The 14,901-nt window shown below is 36.2% G+C and overlaps 1 protein-coding gene across 2 annotated transcripts in view; it reads left to right on the forward strand.

Moving 5' to 3' along the window:
* RALGPS1 (Ral GEF with PH domain and SH3 binding motif 1) overlaps window positions 1-14,901 on the forward strand; it is a 67,062-nt gene that overhangs the window by 3,759 nt on the left and 48,402 nt on the right. The window contains exons 3-10 of one of the 2 annotated variants that reach the window (XM_030461227.1): window positions 3,293-3,391; window positions 5,326-5,453; window positions 5,979-6,086; window positions 7,378-7,428; window positions 9,699-9,782; window positions 10,212-10,301; window positions 11,368-11,460; window positions 12,703-12,829. In XM_030461227.1, the coding sequence (XP_030317087.1) occupies window positions 5,397-5,453; window positions 5,979-6,086; window positions 7,378-7,428; window positions 9,699-9,782; window positions 10,212-10,301; window positions 11,368-11,460; window positions 12,703-12,829 (610 nt within the window). In that variant the 5' untranslated portion in view covers window positions 3,293-3,391; window positions 5,326-5,396. The remainder of the gene's footprint in view (window positions 1-3,292; window positions 3,392-5,325; window positions 5,454-5,978; window positions 6,087-7,377; window positions 7,429-9,698; window positions 9,783-10,211; window positions 10,302-11,367; window positions 11,461-12,702; window positions 12,830-14,901) is intronic. The other variant, XM_030461229.1, reaches the window with a different exon arrangement.

Here is a 14,901-nt window from a genome sequence, read left to right on the forward strand (position 1 = left end):
ATATTACCCAGCCTGAGAGTTGACAGCAGGCTTTCTGAACTAACTGTGCAGGTGAAGCAGTGAAGGAACATGTCTGTAATTGTAGTGAATAACTCTTGATGCTAAAGGGACATGTTCATGTTCCTACATGAACATTTTGATAATTGGAGTATAGGTTAATCATGGGCAAGGTAGTAATGGTAATCACTGCCTCCTACACTTTGCAAATCTCTTCCAAAATATTTGCTTGTTCAATCAAAATGTTTCAGCAAAATTAATACAAGTATGAAAGTAGTTTGGGATGATGGAAACTCTACGGGATAAATTATTGTACAACCCTGAGTAGATTCTGTTCATCAGGACATAGGTACAGTGCAATCTGGCATTGTCTTCTGAGTGACTTCACCTCAACAAAGTTGTGACACTTTCTCTGTATTTCCATTATTTTTACATGAGATGCTTTAAAATGTGTTCACAGAGTAATTCCATAAAAATCTGAAAACCTAGAAAGCACTTTCTTCCATTTAAATTCCTTAATGTATCAAAGATGAGTACATTTTCTTTTCTGAGTTATTACATATTAAACCAAAAGATTTAAGACATTTTGAAAACAGACCTGTAATAAGTTAAGAGTCACTGCCACCTAGTGGAACATTGAAAACCGAAGCGTTCAAAAACTAGTTATCTGGAGAGGAGAGTCCATAGGGTTTTAAGATTGACATAGAATGAGGGATTCCAAGTGGCAGGAAAGGATACTAGATTTCTTTTTTTTGGAGTAGCTTAAAGTCATTATTATTCATTTAAGTAGAGCATATCATAAAGTCATGACCAGAGCTTCAGATGTTGTGTCTAACCTACTTTTAGGTATAATTCACATTATTTGTGTATTTATAAAACCCAAAGACCTGGTTTCTGAAGCTGTTTCTTACAGCAGCTTCTTCTCTCCTTATGATGGAACTTACTTGAGTGCACATGCACTAGAGTAGAAGAGTGAGACAGTTTTAGTAAAAGAAACCAACTTAGCATCTGCGTTTTCATGAGTTAGACTTGATTGTTTGAGAGGTGCTGCACCAGTCAGTTTTTCAGCCTGTTTGCTCAGGAATATTTATTTATTTTGGTAATTGCAGTTTGTGGTCAGATAGGGTAGCGTGTAGTTAATCCACAGACCCTTAGTAATGTTTATAGTGGTTTTGGTTAAAATCCTTTTTAATCTGTTGAAGATTGACAGGTCTAGTGATCCTAAATCTGGGATGCACTTTGCTAGTTCTGCTCAACTTCTGTGTTTGTGCTGGTGGTTCAGCAGTTACAGTTACAAGTTGCTGCGTTAAACACTGGAGTGCTGTTTTCCTTCAGAAGGTGTGTTTTCATGGGATCTTGTCACAGCCCAATATAGGAATGTATGTGCCAAGTTGTAATAATATTTTCATTTTTATTAATTAACCGTAGCAAGAAGTTTCTCAGTCAAAAATATACATGAAATTACTAAATTGTTCATGGCATGTTTTATCTATAGGTGGTAGTGTTCCCTAAAGCATAATGAAGCATATTGGGGACATTCCAGTGAAATGGATAATGAAAATACACAAGAGAGTTTTCTCTTGGCAGGCTCTCTAGTCATATAAATGTAATGGCTTTTTAATCTTCTATAGCCTAATTGCTTTTTTTTCTTACTAAACTGTTAGTAGGCAATTATTGTATAAATCTATGCTTTTGAATACTTTAGAATTCTTCATGGTTGTACAAGATGGCCACCAATGTCTAATGTTGAATTATTTCAAAAGGACTTTTGAAGTGAAAAGTTTTTTTCATAGAAAGCATTGTGACTACTGAGGCAGCTCAGTGACTACTGAGGCAACTTGACAGCCCTGTCTCATCTGTGCATTTGTGTATGCCTTGTAGGTCATGAAAAGGCTCAGGATGGCATACAAAAGATTGCTATTTTCTGAAGAAGTGTGGTTCATGGATCATTTCTGCCTTTGCTATAGGAGATGTGATCCTTTTCGTCTCCACTTTGCAGAACTTGTATGTAAGTGAGAAATGGAGTTTGAGAGGTTATGCTTTACTGAACAGGAGCACTCAGGAACGTGAAGATATGATGTAGTGTTTCAGTGGTCTAAACTTGGAGGAGGAGATGCTCTGCTAAATATCCACATAGCTCTCAGCAGCTGCTTGTTTGAAAGATTTAAAGAAATTCTTTAGAAATACTTCCAGAGTGACTTGCAGAGTCATTGCAATGACAAAGGAGCTCTAAAATCCTCGGACTTAAAAGGATTTTGAAAATTTGCTTTTTTAAGGTATAGGGAGATCAAGCAACATGTGGCTTTAGATACTGTCCTGGTTTGGACAGATACCTTGGTGCTAATTACCTTTTTCTCTTTATTTAGCTGTAGCAAAAAATATGGGACTTTTTTCTTTCCTCTTACAAACCTCTGGGCTGATTTGATGTAGATGATAATCCAAGTTTCACATTAGTGTCTTGAGTGCCAGCACAGAGGCACAACTATAACTACATTATTGTTTCATAATACAGTACCATTTACCTCTTCCAGAGTGCCAACATATTATTATTTGTACTCCACACCCATAGCATCACAATGTGATTTTTTTCATGGTTCATCAAGGAAAGAAACATTCTAATTGTGAACATCTGGACTCATAGTTTTGGAATGAAGAAAGAGGAAAAGTAGTGCAATGATGGAAAACAACTCAGGATTTAATATGAATCTCTATTGTTAATGTGTCCATGGGCAGTTGCCAGTGAAGTGGGGTAGTATCCCATTGATCTTGCTGGAGGTAGGGAGCAAGATTATTTCAGTATTCTTCATTCCCTTAACCTGTTTGTTTGCAGCTACCCATTCTGATGTTTGATACCAAATTCTGGAAGGCATGGTTTCTGAGGAGCAGCTGAGACTCTAGGTTTGTCTGGTTGGTAGAAAAGGAGACAAATAGGTGACCTCTGTTGGTTCCAATCAAGTTTATCAGCAGACAAACAGGGCCCTAATGCTCTTTGGCTTCACTAAATGAGTTGTGCAGCTAATTTAAGCTGAAGAAAGAACATTTGTCAGAGGTGGTATCTTGTGCTCAGGAGTCAGTGATTTTCTTGTGAGTTGAATAACTAGTAATGAGTATGAACTTAAGGTCATTGTCACTTGACTACATGAATGTTGTTAACAGAAATGTTTAATTTGCATTTCTGCTCTCAGAGAGTGTCACTTTTGTGCCATAGATGACAAATGCTGAAATAGGGATTACCTTTGCTCTCAAGTTTTGATGGTAGTGCTTTATTTTTTGGTTTTGTTTTTTTTTTTTCCAGTGTAGTTGTTCTGGCACTGTCTTCATTTTTGCTTCAGAGGGAACTATGTATCTAAATGGGTTTGTTAAGTTGGCAGAGAAGAACAGACAACCTCTGGTGGTACGTATGTTTGCATCATCATTTACCCTCTCTGCTTCTGGCAACCTATACATAAGATCTACTGCAATGTGCATGTGAACTTTCCATACAATCAGATAAGGTGTTTTTGTTTTCTTAGCACTGTTTGTATAATGCATCATTTTAATAATTAACCAGAACAAGTTGAAGGAATTTTTAAGAAGCAGAAGTAATTTTTGTGGCTTTTTACCTTTTGTTGCCAACAAACTAGACCCTTGATAATTATCAGAAATTGCTTTTCAATCTTGTTGGAGTGAAAAATTGCAAGCATGGTGGAGCAGCTTTTGTATTAATTGTTTTAATATCTTTCTGTGTATAATCTTGACAGCCTTTTTTACAGTAGACTCAGTGGTAGCTCCAGTGTTACTTAATTTGCAGAGTAGCACTTTTGTAATAGCAGGCTTGGAAATAATTCAGATCCTCAAGTGATTTTGTAATGATAAAAACTTTATTTAATTCTTCTTACGACTTCAAGGCAGCAAAGCAAATGGGTATGTAGAGAAGCAGCTTTTCATAGGAGATGTGAATTTTGGATAAACCTATGAACATAGGGAAAGACAATGTATATTTAATTCTTGTATTATATTTGAAACATTTAGGGGAAAAAATCTATTTTGTTTTTTTTTATTATGAAAGTTTCTAATCTTGCAAGCTTTTTCTAAGTGCTGAATGTCGAAAGGCAAAAGTATGTTAGTTCTTTTGGTTTCAAATAGTAAAGTACTTTTGTGTCTCTTTGGTTTAGAGAACATTAAAACTTGGAGTAAAACTGCTTTTGGACAGGATACAAGATCACATGGGATTTTTCTTTCCCCTTTCAGAGCATTTTTGAGCCCACTCACACTGGAAAGCCTAGTCAGAAAGGCAGAGAAAGAGGAGACAAGAATATTTTTGCGGCCTTGATATAAATGCCACGTTTTAAAGGAATTACATCATGAAAACTGCTTTCCACTTCAGTATCTCTGAGGATTATTAACAGGAGCAGCTCCAGACTTTGCAGTCTGTCAGTGCTTAAAATATGAGTTAATTTTATCAGGACACAAGATAAAGGAAATAACTTCTTGACTTGTTTTACTGTGGAGATTTTGGCATTATTTGAGGCACAGTTACTGGTTTGTGTCATACATGCTCATGAGTTGGTAGGGACAGTTGTTTTTTGTCATTTAAGACCTTTTTGGGATGACCAGAAAGCTGCAGATCTCCTCTTTCTCAAGGAAGTAAAATAAGAGGTTATTTTTGGTTTTTTGTTCTCAGCTGCTGACTTTCCCAGCACTTTCTTGTTTGTGTGACCAGTGCTGTGGGAAAGGGTGAGGGCAAGGGAAGTGTCAGTACAATACTACTTGCACATTTGAGCAACTGCAGATTTCAGTAGAAGAGCTCATGTGCAGGAGGAGTAAGTGGGAGTGGTTGCCATGGTCTTCCTCTGTGTTTGTTGTGGGGAATGAGGAAACAACCATTCTGTTTGTTTTCTTGATTTAAAGTTAATGAGGCCTGTAGATAACTTGGTAATTATGTAAGCAGTTCTTGGTTTGTGGATGTACACAAGCAGCTGCAAGTAGGATTTGCACATAAGAATGCTAAAGGGGAACTTAAATCACCAGTTACGAGACTAATTCAAGTGATGAGCTGGGGAAAGTGACAAAACAACATTTCTTCAGTCAGTTAATCTCTTGGATTAATTGAATATAAATGAAAAATAATACAATCCTGTTCCCCCCAGCATTTCTTGAGTTCATTAGAAGTGGAGATGAGGACTTGGCATGAGGACTTTTACTGCTTCACACTGGTACCTGAAAGAGAGGAATTCTAGCTCCTAAGATCATCTTGCTTCTTAATTTTCTTTTTCTCAGTAAAATTTCTTCTGTAGTCAGGGTCATAAATTTTATTTATTTATTTGCATTAATACATTTGGTTTGCAGGAATTCTGTTTTCATCATGTTGTCTCAGCAGTACTGGGTGAGCTGAAACTTCCTGCATCTTGGGGGAGAGCATGTATAAAAGGAATGACCTCATGGCCAATGTGATGGTCACCTCCGCCACTCCAGAGGTACAGTTCCATGGTTTTTGCTACCTCCTGTATCAAAATGGAAATTCTGGCTTGTTTCAGCTTTCACAGGAGCTCTTTTCACTTCCAGTCACATCAGTCCTTTTTCTTAGGAATGATGTAGTATTTGACAACAGAGTCATTTTAGAACACTCTGTGGTTCTGAGTGTTCACAACCTATAATTTATTGCTGGTGGTGATGATTACTCATTTAGTTTTCGATACCATTCTTGACATGTAACCCTCCATAACTTGCAGTAGTTGCTTATTCTTAATGAGTTAAGAACAATGTAATGTATAGTCTAAATGGAGCCAGTCAGAAAGATTTCAGTAGATTTTGGGGGAGGATTTTCTCGTCCACTAATAAAAATGCTCTGTAACATTTTTTGTTTTGTCCCTTTGGAGACAAGGCAGCTGTGTTGTGCTGCTTTAAAAAACTGTTTCTTAATATTTTTACATGTATTCAATTTATTCATTTGACATAAAATTCATCCTTCTGCAGATCAGCCTACTATTTTTTCTTTGTAGGGTAGTAGCAGCTCAGATTCTCTGGAAGGGCAAAGTTCAGATTTTGCCAATAAAAGCTACGATGCAGTTGTGTTTGATGTGTTGAAAGTAACTCCTGAGGAGTTTGCTGTAAGTAGAAATGTGGGGTTGATTTGTATTGGATTTTTTTGCTTTTAAGCTTGTATAATATTCAGGACTGGCAGAATGTTAAAAAATATATCAAACTTCTTTCTTTAAAAAGAAGTTTGTTTAAGTGAACTTCCAGTGTTTTGGGAAACAAATTTCTGATTATATAAACCTCAACAAATAAACATGTCTTGGGTTCTAAAAGTTTGGTACTGACCTGACACAGCTTTTTTTTTGTAAAGCCATTGGTTTGTGGTTTTTTAGTGTTTTAGGAGACCCTAGCATAGATTTTAAGATGTTAGTTAACCACAGTCTTTTTTTTTTTTCACTGAAACCCTAAACACTCATGTTTTCTGCTGAAACACTAGTTCCTGAGGAAAATCATTTTCTTAAAAGCAGAAAAGAAGAGTGTAGGGAGGAAACAATTTGCATTGCTTAATTACAAGTTTTCAGTACTAAACTGTAAGCAGAACTGCAGTCTTTGCAAAAGTCCAGTGCAATTCTTGTGCTTCATCCCTTGCTTTTAATTTATATGCTAGCTTGCTCTGGGAAGCAGGGAGGAGTGAGGATGAAAGTTATTGAACCTAGTTAAATGTTTTCATTATTCTGGGCATCAAAATGATGCTTTCCTCATTTGGCATAAGGGTGTTTAATCTCCATTCACAAAAAAAAAAATAATGCTGGAGGTATGCCTACATTCTTCCTTTAAGTTTGTCGTTTTGGAACAAAGTCTGATGGATCTTTTTTAACACTAATACAGGGTACACACATGAGAGCTTTATAAGGTAAAAATATAAAAATACTTGGCTGGCAAATCTGTATCAACTAATTTAAAAAATGTTCTGGGGCTTTCACTGCTATTCATCCCAGCTCAGTTGATCCACAGCCAAGAACTGCTTTTAAAAATGAAGAGCCACAATTTAGACAGGCCTGTAAAATCACGCAAGGACAGAGCTGTCTGATTTCATCAGAAGAGAGTGAATGTTAAGCCCACAGAGAGCTGAGAACATGGTGTGTAGTCTTCACAAGAGAATTTGTGTTGATCTCAGAACTTTGAGTGCTGCAAGTACTGAGAACCTTCCTCAGGAAATGTAAGAGAATACAGGGACATGTTGCCACTCGGCGTGGTGGAGTTTGTACTCATGGTCAATTGGCATGGAGGGGGGAGGCTGAGCTCAGGGCTGGTCTGCAGTGAAAACATGACTGTGCAGTTTGTAGTTGGGAAGGGGCAGATGTAAATACCTGATTGTTAGCTTTTCATAATAAATTATTTCAAATCATATCTTTATTGCAGAGCCAGATTACATTGATGGATATGCCAGTATTTAAAGCTATACAGCCTGAGGTAGGTTTTCTTCAGCTGTTCACATCCTTGGAAGAGTGTTATATAGTTTTTTCTCCAGGTTTTAACATTTCTACATGTTACCTTGCAAGAGCTCAATAAGAGGATGTTTGATTAATAATTCTTTGCTCTCCAGCAGGAGTAACTATACTTACATTCTAGATTTCTGTGTATGTTTATTTAGCAGCTGTGTTTTTCTAAGTCCTGGAAGTTGCAGTCTCCACAAATTTCAGTCCTGTCTTGCATATTTGGTTGGAAAGTTGCTGATGCATTGAGGAAATTGCCTGCACCCTGCCATGCAAAAAGATGAAGTGTGATTCAAAACACAGTATGTTTTAGCAGTTAAAAAAAAATCAACAGAGGAACTTGGATCACTTACTCTTATCAACCTTCCTATTCAGTCCAAATTTTAAACCTTGTCAAACGATTTTACCATTCAGAGGATTTTCCACTGTTACTCACAAGCCCTGTGGCTGTTGCTTCATATCTGTAGGTTACTGACCTCTTCCATTTTTCAGACAAGTGTAAGTTTTGCTGTCTCTAGTAGGGTGACTGAAATTTTTCCATATAAACATCAAATTTCCAGTCTCTTAAGACCAGATCTGCACCAGTCATGTGGAGAGTCTATCTTGACAGATGAGAATTGGTGGTTTTGCTTGCAGAAGGCTTAAATTCTGGAAGACTGGGACACACAGTGTTTGGAACTGGAAGGACTTTTCCTGGTGTTCACAGAGGAACATGCAGAACATCTTAAGAGTGTGTTCTGTTTATCAGATTGTACAAGTGCTTTTCAGAGGCAGAATTCTCTTTGGCTCACTCTGACTTCTCCTGTGAAGGCGTTTAAAGTTAACAGCCTGCATTAAAAAAGTTGAACAACAATTCTATTGAAACTGCACTTTTGGGTTTTAAAAACGGAAGTGTGATTTAGATCTGGTGTTATGGAGAACTCATTTTCAGTATGTATGTGTCTACCATTTGTCAGGTTTGAATATGAAGATTGAACAGATGTGTGGTAACTTGAATCTGTAGTTAAAAAGAGCCTGGCTGTCTATTTGGAACTGCCTCAAATAACTATTGGAAAGTGGATGCTTTGTTTCTGGCTAAATAAAATTTGTAGCTATGCTTTCAAATTTACATTGATGCAGAATTTAATAGAGTTTATTTAAAGAGAAAACCTGCTTTGTAGCTCTTCTGTTTATCTTATAGATCCCACCGGAATTTCTACTATCTATTTTGCAGTTTAGGTGAACATTTTTGCCACAGAAACTGTGTTGTTGTTATTCATTGAAATTGACTAGTTGTGTTTATAGGTACACTACAGAATTTGTAACAGTTATTATTATTTCAGACTGGGTTAACTTTGAAGTAGTCATTGCAATAGAAGAGCATCCAGAAAATCTTCGGATACTGCCAACTCTCTGGCCTATTTGCAACTTTTTGCTTTATTAGAACCAAAGTACTAATCTATATTTTAAAGTACTTGCTGTATTTCAGTCAGGTCTGGCTAACTCTTCTGGTTCAAAAAACAGCCAAAAAAATAAAATCAAACCCCAGCTGACCAGGCAACCTTCAGACTTAATATTGTTGCTGTCCAGCCTTTTTCAAACAACAGATTTTCTTGATTGGAGTATCACATACAGATATTTAGGTTTTTTCAACTCGAGTATGCAATACTATTACAGTTCCAAAACTGTGTTGTTCAAATGTTTTAGATTTCACATTTTATTAAAAACAATTAGAGGTCGAATATGGTGAACTGTGGTTTCTTCATGGAAGGTTTACTAACTGTAATAATGAGGATGACATTCAGGAGTAATAGTTAGGTTACCACCTGTAGTTGCATGGCTAATTTTGTACTGTTTAACTTGTTGTGATACTGCTTATTGATGTGTTTGGCTTTAGCTTCCATTTTGAAAGGTAAGACGATGCACTAGCAAAGTCTTTACTTCTGTGGCTCCTGGTTTGTTAATACAAGGGAGCCCTGAACTGCAGTAATCAATACAGAATGAAACTTGTGACTGAATGCTTCGTCTCTCTGTATCTGAACGTTAGTAATGATGTCCATTTTTTCTAGTATCAGGAGAGTATATGAATTATATCACTTACAAACATCAGTAAAAAAAAGAAGTGTTTGGTTAGACTAGTTGTCTTTGAACAACTAGTGTCTTTGTTCCTTGGTTTGTTTTTATCAGTTATGTATCAGTTTTTAGACTTTTAATTTATTTTTTTTTTAATTACTAATTTTTAAGACAATTTTTAAATGTGTTTCCTAGGAACTATCAAGCTGTGGATGGAATAAGAAAGAAAAACATATCCTTGCTCCAAATATTGTTGCCTTTACTAGCAGGTTTAACCAGGTAAATGACTTGTTACTGTGATGAACAGGTACTTATGATTTGTATAAATGAAGATTAGGATTTTAAAATGATAGTTCCTCTTTTCAGTTGCTTTGTCTACATTTTTCTGTTGTTCCTCTAGACCATTGATTTCTAGTTATTAGTTCCTAATGATTTTTGCTGACAGGTCATGGTACAGCGTTAGCAGTTCTTCTCCTTCTTTCTCTGTGATTCACCTGCTCAGTTATCTTAGTGTTGCCTCTATACTACTTATATCCAGTGGTAATGCTTTTGGGTAATTGCAGCTCTACAACTGAGAATTCACTGGATCAAACTCTTTTCTTTCCTTACACTGTTTTCTCCCCAGAGCAGCGTGAAAGTTTACAAATATTTGATCTAATAAAGTCCTTTTTTTGTAAATCAATTCAGTTATATATCTTTACTTTGTAGGTCAGCTTTTGGGTTGTACGAGAAATATTAACAGCACAGACCTTAAAAATAAGGGCAGAAATATTGAGCCATTTTGTGAAAATAGCTAAAGTAAGTGCAAATTCCTTATACTTATATATCATTCAAAAAATCTTTCTTGCTTTTTGTTTGTTTCTGCAACACTCCTATGAGCCAGTGTTGGATTGAGGAGGGTAACATTTTCTTTTAGCATGTCTGCTATGTTGTACCACATGAGTAAGACAAAGGTATGATGTCTGTTGTTATTATTTCTGTACTGTAAATATTGCCAGTCAGTTTACTTAGCAGTTTTGTGCTTATGCAGAAGAGAATATATCTGAATAGGTTCCTGGCACAAATGCATAGTGCAAATACTTGGAGAATGGTCAGCTTGAAGGTGCTAGGTTGTTCTTAGAAATAAGAACTAAAAGGAAAACACTAAAAACACTAAAACACTGCCCTCTTTTTTTTTTTTTTCCCTCTGCCTCTAAAGAAAAATCCAGATTTCCCTCAAATGTTCCTGGGCAATGAATAAATTAAACAATGAAGGATGAATCCAGCCTCTATTAAGATCTGTGAAAAAGCTACAGAACAGTAGTTCCCATTTTTCTGTCTGCCTGAAACTATTTTGCAGGATACAACAGCTTTTTTCCAAAGTATTATCTCTTTTTGAATAATTGTCAATACAGAGTGAATTTTAAAGAACATAGAAGTGAGAAAAATCAGTCCTGTAAAATGGGATACAAAATAAAAAATTGTATTAATGCTCAGAGGGTCATCACTATCTTTGATGTTTTGGGCTTGATGAAATACTTAATTTCAAAAATTATGCATGATTTTAAAACACAATGCATTAAATAGTTTGTTGTTGTTGTTGTTCCTGAAGGAACAGCCTTAGAAAACAACAAATTAAAACTAAACACAGTTTGTATTCTTACATCTGAAATGCCTAATGTTTTGAGGAGTACGATTGGAAAACTTGCAAATTCTAAGTGCCTTCAGAATTTTGAACATTGACAGCATTGAATGATGTTATTTGCAGTTGTTGGTAAGGACTTTGTATTTCGATCTTTTAAAAATTGCATTTTACTAATGCAGCCACAGGAGTAATTTCTGCTGCTTCTCTTTTCAATGTGCTAAAAGTTATTCCATTTTTTAGAAACTTCTAGAGCTGAATAACCTTCACTCTCTTATGGCTGTTGTCTCAGCACTGCAAAGTGCACCTATCTTCAGACTGACCAAGACCTGGGCTGTAAGTTACTGTCTTCTCTGTCTTGAAACTAAGAGTGTGAATAATAAATGTGTTGCAGGACTTAGATCTAGAGATGTAAGGCTCTTTGTAGGCACAGTAGTTCAAAAATACACTACAGTACAGAGTTAGAGCCTCAAGGAATTCTTAGTGCCTGTTAGAAAGAAAACAGCAAAATTAATACAAAATCTTTTCACTCTTGTACCTTTTATGCTACTTTTTATTAACAGCTGTACTGTAACTGGTGTGCCACGTGCTGTTCAGAGTGCCTCAGGGTGACATACTCAGTGCAGTTTTACTGATGACTCCTGTCAAGCCTGTCCTGTTTTGAGCAGGACCAAACAAAGCAGTTAACACACATATCCATTGCAGGGTTTTTTATGACAGTGGGAGGGCTGACAGTTCTCTAGAAAAAACCCAAGGCTCACAGGCTCTGTAGTGCAGGAATCGGAATGTTACAGGGGAAGAGATGCATTATGGAATGTGCTGTGGAACAGCTGTCTGCTGTCAGAAGCCAGCATACAGTGCCATAATTCTCCACTCATTCTGATTCAATTGGCTTTTGAAATTATCTTTTAAATACTGCCGGTGTTTCTAAAAGTGGCTGAAACAGGGAATGTGTTTTTATAGCTTCAGTTGCATATTTTCTGTGACAATCTTCTTGTGACATTAGGATCTTTTGCATTGCTAAATAATCTTTCTGATTTCCTGTATCTAGTCCAGTTAGGAAAAAAAGATTTAAGTATTGCAGGGATGTACTGTTCTTACTTTTTTTTTTTAATAAGTCTTGTCATACTTTTAATAAGGCACTATTGAAATAGCACAGTTTGCTTTAGCTAGAACATTCTCACTTGCTACTTCTGCTTTTGGAGTCAAGATGATTTTAGAAATTCTGACAAAACATGAGACTGTATAATAGTGTATGGTTTTCCTCAAAAAAAAAAATACTGCTAAGGCTTTTCCAGACTCTGAGGTAGTGGTATGTGGATCCTTGATAAACTGTTCAGAAACAATAATTGTATTTGTTCATGGCTTAAGGTTTATGCTGAACTGCCTGGGTTTTTTTTTTTTTCCTTAACAGATAGCACATTTTCAAACATTGGGCTGGGTAATGATTAATTTAATCCTAACTTGACTATGCTTGCTTGCCTTTATTGCAGGTGATTGAACAAATTATTATTTGTTGTTTTCTGTGTGGATTTGCAGCTTAAACTCATATAATCTCATTCATGTTTTTCTGTGTAGCTTTTGAACCGCAAAGACAAGTCCACCTTTGAGAAATTAGACTATTTACTGTCTAAGGAAGATAATTATAAAAGGACACGAGAGTACATCAGGAGCTTAAAAATGGTCCCTACTATTCCATATTTAGGTGAGTGTGAACAATTACCTTATTTATTTGTAGCTCATTTTGGCTGACAAGCAGTATTGTAGCATGTTGTGCACCTCAGGAACACTCAAGGCAGATTTAATTTCATATAGAGAAAAATGAGATATGGAGATTTTAAGTTATACACTGCCTAGGGTCTCTGACTTACAGAAGTTTTTTGCATGACTGACAGCTGAAACTACAAATATGTGCTTGCTTATTGTCCTACCAATGTCTTCAGAATTTAGAAGAATGTTAGGTGTGTAGTCTTGAAGTATTCAAGGAACTAAAAAGAACCAAAACACCTTATGTGCATGTGTAAGCACTCTAACATATCAGTAGCTTCATCTGGTTTGCAGTAGACTTTTTAGAATCTTCAGTTATTTGCCTTTTCACATTTTATTCTGTTGATTTACTGCACAGACTTCAGTAGAAATCCATGACACAAGCCTTTTTGCTTTAGACCTTTCTGTGTGACAGTAGTTTTGTTAGTGCTTATAGTTGATAATTGGTTTTGTGTTGGTTTTGAGTTAATGCTGCTTTTTTGTCTGGTCTTTTTTGGCTCAAAAATGGAACTTCTGATAGCTTTAATCATCACTGAAAGTAGAATTTTGTTTCTTTCTTGTGGCTAAATGTTTTTAAATTACTGAAACTGGATAACTTGAACTCAGGAATTCTGCAAAAGCTCCCTGGGCCAGAATTTCTGTCTTTGTATTATTAATGACCCTCAGTGGATTGCTCTTCTATGAACTCGTGCACCCTCTCTTTAAGCAAGTATAAACTCCTTGAATCCACAGCACTCAGCTGGGAAGGATTTCCTCAGCTCTCTCCAGTACCATGCTCTTTTGCTTGATTTGAACATGGCATTTTCTACCTTCGCTAGATAAACCCTACCTTGTTCTTTGTGCATCTTCTTGAAGTTACTCCTGACAATATGAATTTCAGTCATTATCTCAATTTTCTCACACTAAGTTTTCAGTTACTTCTTTTCCAAAAGGCAGAGTTCTTGGATTGCTTCATCATGCCTTGTGCAGCTGTAATAGAAGAGAGTGCACATGGACTGCACACAAAATTCAAGATAAAAGTGCATGCTAGATTTATACAATGACTTCAGGAAGTCTTTATGTGTTCTGCTTAATAATTAGTTCAAAGCTTATTAGCAATCAAAAAAGCAGGTTGTTTCTAGGAACTGCTTATTGTCATATCAAGGTCTTGCTTTTGTTGGCAATTGTTTGTTCTTTTTGTTTTATATGGAAAGTCAGTACTTTTTTTTTTTTACCTCTGCATGTATCTCCGTCTGTAGATTTTTTCATCTTCTAATTGTCAAGGCAGTCTGTCTCATAAATCCTTCTGCAGTTCCTCTCAGCCCTTCTCTTTGCTTCCCTCAATTAGTTAGTATCATCAGCAGATTTTTGCTCCATTGTTCACTCTCATTTTCAGGTCATTTATGAATATGTTGAACAGCATGAGTCCCAGCACAAATTCCTCTGGTTAACAGTCAGCACTGCTTATGTAAAATGTATCTTATTTAATAAATTTGATGGCCATCCCTATGGCTGTACCTGAAAAAATGTGTTGAAAAATGAGTATGAGTTACTGAAACTTGTTTGACAATAATTTCTGGTTTGAAGTCATGTTTAGCTTATCAAAAGAGAATATTCCAGGGGAACTTGTTTCAGTGAATAAATATCTTTAACTTAGAGGAGAAAGTATGAGGTATGGAAAACCTTTAATCTGTTTGTGTAAATGAACAAGTAGAATAATACATCTCTGTTTGGAGTAAATAGTGAACTTGAACACTGAAAGAGAGTGAAAGAGTCTCTGAAAGTCTCTGAAAGAGAGTGCCAAAGTCTCTGCAGATTTGCTGACTTCATAGGGCTCCTGTTTTGTGCTGTAGCAGCTCTTGTCTCTCTCTGCAGGACAGCTATGGGATACCATTTTTCATTTCACATGGTGCAGTCTGACAGAGTTAAACAAGGTTAAAAGCCTTTTAGGTAGAAAAGTTAAATAGGTTTATTTTAACAAAAGACTGTCAGCCTGGACATAGGTTTAAACCCAGTCATGAGTGTATGCTA

Source organism: Calypte anna, chromosome 17 (assembly GCF_003957555.1).
Source record: "Calypte anna isolate BGI_N300 chromosome 17, bCalAnn1_v1.p, whole genome shotgun sequence".
Lineage (NCBI taxonomy): Eukaryota > Metazoa > Chordata > Aves > Apodiformes > Trochilidae > Calypte > Calypte anna.